Source organism: Lethenteron reissneri, chromosome 29 (assembly GCF_015708825.2).
Source record: "Lethenteron reissneri isolate LAM-NWPU_2019-01 chromosome 29, ASM1570882v1, whole genome shotgun sequence".
Lineage (NCBI taxonomy): Eukaryota > Metazoa > Chordata > Hyperoartia > Petromyzontiformes > Petromyzontidae > Lethenteron > Lethenteron reissneri.
In genome coordinates this window covers 4,977,603-4,985,194 of record NC_083807.1, presented here as the reverse complement: position 1 = coordinate 4,985,194, position 7,592 = coordinate 4,977,603, and the positions used below count along the sequence as shown (strand labels likewise).

Genomic DNA, 7,592 nt, shown 5'->3' with positions numbered 1-7,592 from the left:
CTTATTTGTAGCTGCAGCCGAAAGTGTGAGTGCAGTGGTCACATTCAAAACGATCTTGTTGGTTCTTTCGGTAAAGTCACGTAGAAGGGAAGTAATAAAATAATAAAAATAAAACACAATAAATTTTTTATTATTATTGTATTACTTCCCTTCTACGTGACTTTACCGAAAGAACCAAGAAGATGAATCTCTGCAGTCACGAAAGCTTTAAATCGAAATTCAAAACGATTTTTGAACCACTGCTTGGTGATCGATTTGGGACAGGTATACACGTGGTTTAGTAACGACATGTGCACTTGTTTACAGGAATTTACAATCTGTCTTTGGAATTGTATTAAGCTTCATGATAGCACATGTGTTGGTTTAAGACTATAAATATTTTATCAGTGGCACTGTCCTCCCAGTGGTCATACTTAGCAATATGCAACTATAATGCAAAATTATGCTAACAACTTTTTCAAGTGGAATTGATTTTTTGTAAAATAATTACCCACATACAGTAAAATACGTTTCTGTGTGTGTGTGTGTGTATATATACACTTGTATGTGAGCATTGTGACGTTTGCTTTCGAGATGTGTGTGTTATTTTGAAGGGACTGGCTGTAAGAAAATAATCACTTAAGGATGGTGGCAATCAGTGTATGCTTTAAAAATGTAAAAAAAAAACTGCATGAAATATGTTTATATATAGCTTGACTTTCGATGTATATTTTGCATCTACAATAAATGAAAACCACAATTGTATGGTTTATTTGCTATGTTTATCTTGCAACGATGCCATAATCATGCCGTGTTTATTTAACAGTCACATTCACCTACGAATAGACATTGGTCGTCACCCGGAATTTGACTATTCATGAATTCACTTTTAGTTATCTAATGTCAGTAATGTGTAGAATTAAAAGAATAATCTACGTCAGGGACAATATTTAGACACGCTTCGGAGACTCTGAGAAGATTCTAGATTTGAAGCTTTCGTGACTGCAAGGATGCATACTCTTAGTTCCTTCGGTAAAGTCACCACGTAAGTAAAAAATGAAATTAAAATTAATAAAAAATAAAATACAAATCACGACGTTTCGGAGGCAACACAAGTCTCCGTCATCAGGTGGGACCGTCACAGCCAGATTTACTGCATCAAGTGAGGCAGGGATTCAAGATGCAAGAAGTAAAATCAGTTTAGAGTTTGGTGAGGACACAGCAGCAGATGTATACTCTGAGAAGTATACTCTGAGAAGAGTTATGATCATCAGCCAGCCATGATCAATCCACTGCTGGACGAAGGCTGCTCTGCCTAGGCGTTACCAATCTATTCTAGATCGGATCATTCGTACTAGCCTGGCAACAGGCGAGACAAACCTCGCTTCATCTTCTTGGTTTTTTCGGTAAAGTCACGTAGAAGGGAAATAATAAAATAATAAAAATAAAACATAATAAAATAATTGTCACGACGTTTCGGCCACAACGCAAGCAGCCGTCTTCAGGTGAAGAACAGGTCTGTCGGAAAGACAGCGTCTGAATGAAACACCACCAGGCTTGGAGCGTATATTTAAGCTGGGTTGGAGGGAGAAGAGCGCCTTGACAAAATAATGTGCACATCAAGAGGAATTTAGCATATTTATGGAAAATGCAGATATGGGATTAGTCATTACTTGTGGAATGCGTAGGAGGTGGGCGGGGGGTTTTCAAAGTCAGAGAATTATTTTATGATGTTAAATTTTTATTATTTTATTATTTCCCTTCTACGTGACTTTACCGAAATAACCAAGAAGAGGAATCCCTGCAGTCACGAAAGCTTTCAATCGAAAATTAAACCTTGCTTCATTCACCTATCCGCACTGCCTCGCATGGTGAAGTATGAACAAGTTCTTTACCCCCCCCCCCCATCATGACTGACGCACCAGAGATGAGCACATTGTTTTTAAAAAACGGCACAATGTTGTACACACAACAAATAAATTCAACAGATTCGTTAATGACACTTCATTAACAGGTTAGAGGGTCCAAGAAGCGACGTTTCGGACAATGGCCCTTTATAGAACGTGCACATAGGCCAGAGGAGAGAATTAACATCAACAAAAAATCATGCCCGTATTTTTGGACGCCAATTAAGATATTTTAAATAAATGTAGAACTTGCATTCTTAACATCTGAAAGGGATTATTGAAATAGCATATACATTGGCATGCAGGTATTTTATTTGTGTGTTCACATATCAACTCTACTACAGGCATATCGTTTGAATGAGAGAACTTAATGAATGATATGCACAACGATACAGTATGAAAATGTTGTTATGTATCGGGATATCCTGTTGGGCGGTGCAGAGGTTCGTGTGCTTGTCTCGCAAGCGTAAGGTGGTACGTTTAAACATTGATGCCTGATTGACTCAGCCCTGCATTGCTAAGTGGTCAATAACATCGATACTAATTTGTGAAACCTTAGTGTCACTTGTCCTATATATTAAAACCGCTACCGTCATAGGAATATGGAAGTTACAAAGGCTGTAATTAAGCTAAATATACTTTATTATTTTTAAATTTGATGGTATTAATTGAAAATGTTTGCAATCACCAGGCAATAAATGTCCAGCTCCTTGTCAACGCACTGCTTGTTGATGGACTCCCCGTTCATTGTCAGTCATGAAGGGCTGTTTGACCATACTTCACCACGCCGGTCAGCGTGGGTTATTGGGGAGTCCAGGATCAGTCTATCTTATAACTCACTACCAGTGGTCATCCTCACGAACAAAGACGGCGAATGCTTCACGCGCTTTCAAATGCGCTTCTGCGTCCGTCCGGAACGCTTTTTCTTCCGATATTAGGAAGCCATTGGGAGCTATGCCACTTTTAAATCTAGGTTGAAAACTCATTTCTTTAGAACTCTAAATTGTGTTTTGGTTTGTTGTCCTTCCCCCGCACCTCCGATTAGTACGGTTGGCCACGTCCCTAAGTGCGAAAAAAGTTCAACATCCATGCAATGGGACCATGAGTCAAACTCGGGTGGCTGGATTCGTAGTGCAGCGTGCGAAAACACTGCACCGATCTCCCCACCCATCACTTAGGCTTTAACCTATACAGCATGGTTCGATTTGCTGAGAGCGGTACCTATGGAAGTGCACTTAGCCGCGCAAAACGCGTAGGTCCTTTAGATATGCGAATGTACGTTTGTGCTATACACCCACCGCATGCATTAATCTACCCAGCCCCCTTCACACACACACATCTTATAAGGCCTCCCTCCGTTGCTGCCTGTATCGTCACTTCTCCAGAATCCTGACCGCAGTCCACACGTGTCTCGAACTGCTGAGATTCTGAATTGAAGCTCTTTGTTGTGCAGCGACTTCGCAAAAGGTAACATGTTATTCCGTTCTCGTTTGCATCGTATATCACAACGGTGAAATGTGTTGTAAGTTTTTGTTGGTTCGGGTCACTGACTTTTCGTTTTTATGTGATTGTAAAAACAAAAATGCTCGTACAATGTTGAAAGCAAGTGTAGTTTTAATGTATATCTGTTGTCAGGCGTATGCATTCTATAGTTGTGGCCACATTTACTTGATTAAATTGCACATATAACTGCAAAACACATCTTATAGTTAACAGGAACAATAATGCTCCAAGCACATTCATATGAAAAGTTCGTCTTTCAATTTTTATCTCTACAAACATTATTGCGTACATTTCAAATATTGCTGATTTTATTCATTGAATTGTAACTTCACGTACATCAGTATATAAAATACAATTTAAACATTTACATTGGTCTCACACACTTGAAAATCTGTGCAAATCTCAAGTAATCAACAACGTTATCATGATATTCACATGTTCATAAAACTGAACAATTTGGAACTGTTGCTTGCAAAAAAAGGCGAATGCACATGAACTGGTGTGCAAAGAAGACCCGTCAAGTTAAATTACGATGATCACTTCACCAATATACACAATTCATTCACTAATTCTAGGCAGTGGTGATTCTGCCCCACGACCAGCCCGAAACAGGATCAATTTCTAGGAGGTCCCCTTTCGCTGTATCAACTTCCAGTGAGACGACAGAAAACACGTTGACAGGGGTAGAGATGCAGTGAGATAGAAAAAGAGAAATACGGACCAGACGGAGACCTATTGAAGTGAAACACATGCAGATAGGAGACAAATATGCAGTCAGATGTGAAGAGGGATGTAGGGTTCAATTTCGATTTTTTAAAATATTATTTTAATTTTAATTTATTTTAATTAGATTTTTATTTTATTTTTAATTTATTGTTATTTGCAAATGATTTTTTATTATATTTTTTATTTTATTTTAATTTAATTATGTTTTATTTTTATTATTTTATTATTTCCCTTCTACGTGACTTTACCGAAAGAACCAAGCAGATGTAGGGTTCACCCACATTTATTTCTCTCTCTCACAAATCCAGGAACCCCTTGACGGTGTTTTGGTGCCCAGAGCGCGTTGCTTAGCTTATGCCTAGCGCCACGCCTGGGGGCGCGAGACACAAGCTAGGCAGTTGTTGGTGCCTCGCGTCGTGTTACAAACGATTCTGAGCGTTCTGTTCAAGCAGCGATAATGCGCAGGTTTTAGCACCAACAGTTCGCTCGCGTTTGGGTTCTTGGCAAATGCTGCCGGAGCGGAGCTGTGAAAGGGGGGGGGGGGGAGGCAGAGGTAGCAAACGGGTTTTGATTCATACTCTTAGTTCTTTCGGTAAAGTCACGTAGGTAAAAAATGAAATTAAAATTAATAAAAATAAAACAATAAATTCACGACGTTTTGATTCCTTACCCGTACCCGTACCCGGCCGCACCAGGGTCGCAAATGGGTACCCGGCCGGGTACGGGTACCCGTTCCCTACCCGAAATGAGTGACAAACGGCTACTCACCGGTGACTCACGGCCTACCCGTACCCGTACCCGGCCGCACCAGGGTCACAAACGGCTACCCGTACCCGGCCGAGTACGGGTAGCCGGGTATCGGGTAGGGTACGGGTATCGGGTACCCGGTTGCGACCTCTGGGGGAGGGGGGGGTGTGATGTAACCCGCGTGATGCGTGGTGTCCTCCAGATTCACGTCGAGATGCACACGCGGGTCTTTCTGCTGCTCGCCTGTGTGCTGGGCTCAGCGGTGGGTGCTTCCATCATTGGCAAGGTGAGGTTATCCATGAATTTTACAACAAAAAAATATATATAAACATAAAAAATATATTTTGACTTAAAACTTTCGTGACTGCAGGAATTCATATTCTTTGTTTATTTCGGTAAAGTCACGTATATAGAACAATAAAAATAAAATAAAAGCTAAATTTGTTTTATTTTCTATCTCCGTGACTTTACCGAAAGAACCAAAGAATATTAAAAAATAAAATATTCACGTAAAAATCCCATCTCAATAAGGGGTGGTTTGTTGCAGCAGATAATTCGTTTTTTTCTCTCGCGCAATAATTGCTGTGTCCCCAATGGGGGGAGGGGGGGGGGGAACCCCCAACGCATTCAAATGTTCAAGCAAAGTGGTGCAAGGCCAAGTTTCAGTGGACGTTTGAAATGGGATGCAAACATGACTCCTTGTAAAAAAAAGGTGTCAGTTTTGTTGCCAGATAGAAGGGTAAAAACCCAATTATCATTCACCAATATATTGAGCTTTTGTAGACGCTGTTGCAGAGACTTCAAATTCGTTTTCTATCGTAACATTCGCCATTCATACTGATCAATGGACCGTGCGTGTGCTTCCTCGTGCCATTGCTGCAGCTCTGCGCGCCAGGCATCCAAAACGAATGCATATCCAGCCACAGAAGCAGCAGCAGCGTCGGCGACGGCGGCGACGACGACACGTCTCAGGCCAAGCTGCTGCAGGACTACATCTCGCGTTATTTACGTCGAATGCAGCAACTCATGAGCCCGGAGGGGAACTTCGCGGCGACCGCGAGGAACGCGTGGGCCGAGGAAGACAACGCGCAGACGTCGAGCGCCGAGAGCAGAGACCCCGAGGGAGCCTACGATGGGAAGAGGTCCTATTCCGTGGAGCACTTCCGTTGGGGGAAGCCTGCGGGGAGAAAACGACGGCCGGTCAAAGTGTGGCTCGGAGAAGGCCGGACCCTCGGGGAGGAAGAGGAGGAGGAAGATGATTTTCTGGAGAGACGGAGGAGATGAGCAATGAGGTGGAGGCAGTGTCGGATTGAGATAGTGCGGGGGCTGTAGCATACGTTATAAAGGGGGCCCTAAATAAATAAATATTAAAACACACATTTTTAACGTGAATAGGAAAGTAATTGCATTTTTTTCATTTGCTATACAACCAGATAATACGACACATCGCTAACCTTAAACACGCAGTCGTTCATAAAAGTTGAAGGCGGTGTAGTACTATAGTAATAGAGCAAGTGCAGCATCACTGAACCGTTTAGCGCGGGGCCCTAGAAAGTGCGAGGCCCGTAGCCACTACACATGTAGTAGCTACTACACATGTAGTTGCTACATATGTAGCTACTACACATGTAGTTACTACATATGTAGCTACTACACATGTAGCTACTACACATGTAGCTACTACACATGTAGCTACTACACATGTAGCTACTACACATGTAGTTACTACACAAGTAGCTACTACACATTTAGTAGCTACTTGTGCTACTAGGAAAATCCGGCACTGGGCGGAGGTTTTGAAGTCGATTGCGCGAACGGCTAACCATGAGGACACGACAGCTTCCCTAGTGTATTAGGGGTCGTCCATAAATGACGTCACGCAATTTTGGACATTTTTGACCCCCCCCCTCGTCACACGGCGTCACAAAAAGTCAAACCCCCCCTCAAATATGACGTCACAAAGCTCTGCCCCCCCCCCAAAACCATATTTCCATTTTGAAAACAAAACATGCTTCAAATCGCTTTAAACTATTATCATTGTAGTGCGTATTTAATGTGGCGCTGCACTCTGATGTTGTAGGAGAAAACATTTATAAAAAAAAGTTTATTTAATTAAGTAGAACGCGTTGTCTATATTTATTTAAAGTTGCACATTTTGATGTGACGTCACATTTCTCAAACCCTCCCCCCCTCGTCACACATCGTCACAAATGTCTGACCCCCCCCCGAGGTGCGTGACGTCATTTATGGACGGCCCCTTATGAGTGGAAGAGTCACGGGGAATTTGAATTGTTCCAAAGAGGCTGTGGCTGCGTTGACATAAACAGTAGCACGTGTGCGTAGATCAAATTGTAAACACATTCACACACGCAGCATAATTACTAAAAAACAACCAAAGAAGAATACAGAGGCAAATTAACATAATATCTGCAGTAATAATAATAGCATGTGTTAGCGTATGCTACCGTTTGATTTTTGTGCTCGATGTTGTTGACACTGTATATGTATGATGTCGCGTATGCACAATAAATAATGAAAAACACGTGATTGTTTTATACATAACGTGTAAATGACATACAAATGGCGTATCTGTCAATTCATTTCATTACGGTGTGATTCCATGTGAATGTGTTTGCGAAAAAAAGTGTTTTTTACTCTTTGGTTCTTTCGGTAAAGTCACGTAGGTGAAAATAATATTAAAATAAAATAAAAAGTGAAAACAACTAAATT

General features: G+C 41.5%; 1 protein-coding gene across 1 annotated transcript; it reads left to right on the top strand.

Annotated features, from left to right (window-relative positions):
• Nucleotides 1–3,278: 3,278 nt before the first annotated feature.
• LOC133349302 (pro-opiomelanocortin-like) lies at nucleotides 3,279–6,718 on the top strand. Its single transcript, XM_061562678.1, has 3 exons — nucleotides 3,279–3,353; nucleotides 5,065–5,148; nucleotides 5,745–6,718. The coding sequence occupies exons 2-3, from the start codon at nucleotides 5,077–5,079 to the stop codon at nucleotides 6,144–6,146; spliced, it is 474 nt and encodes a 157-aa protein (XP_061418662.1). The 5' UTR covers nucleotides 3,279–3,353; nucleotides 5,065–5,076; the 3' UTR covers nucleotides 6,147–6,718.
• The last annotated feature ends 874 nt before the right edge of the window (nucleotides 6,719–7,592 follow it).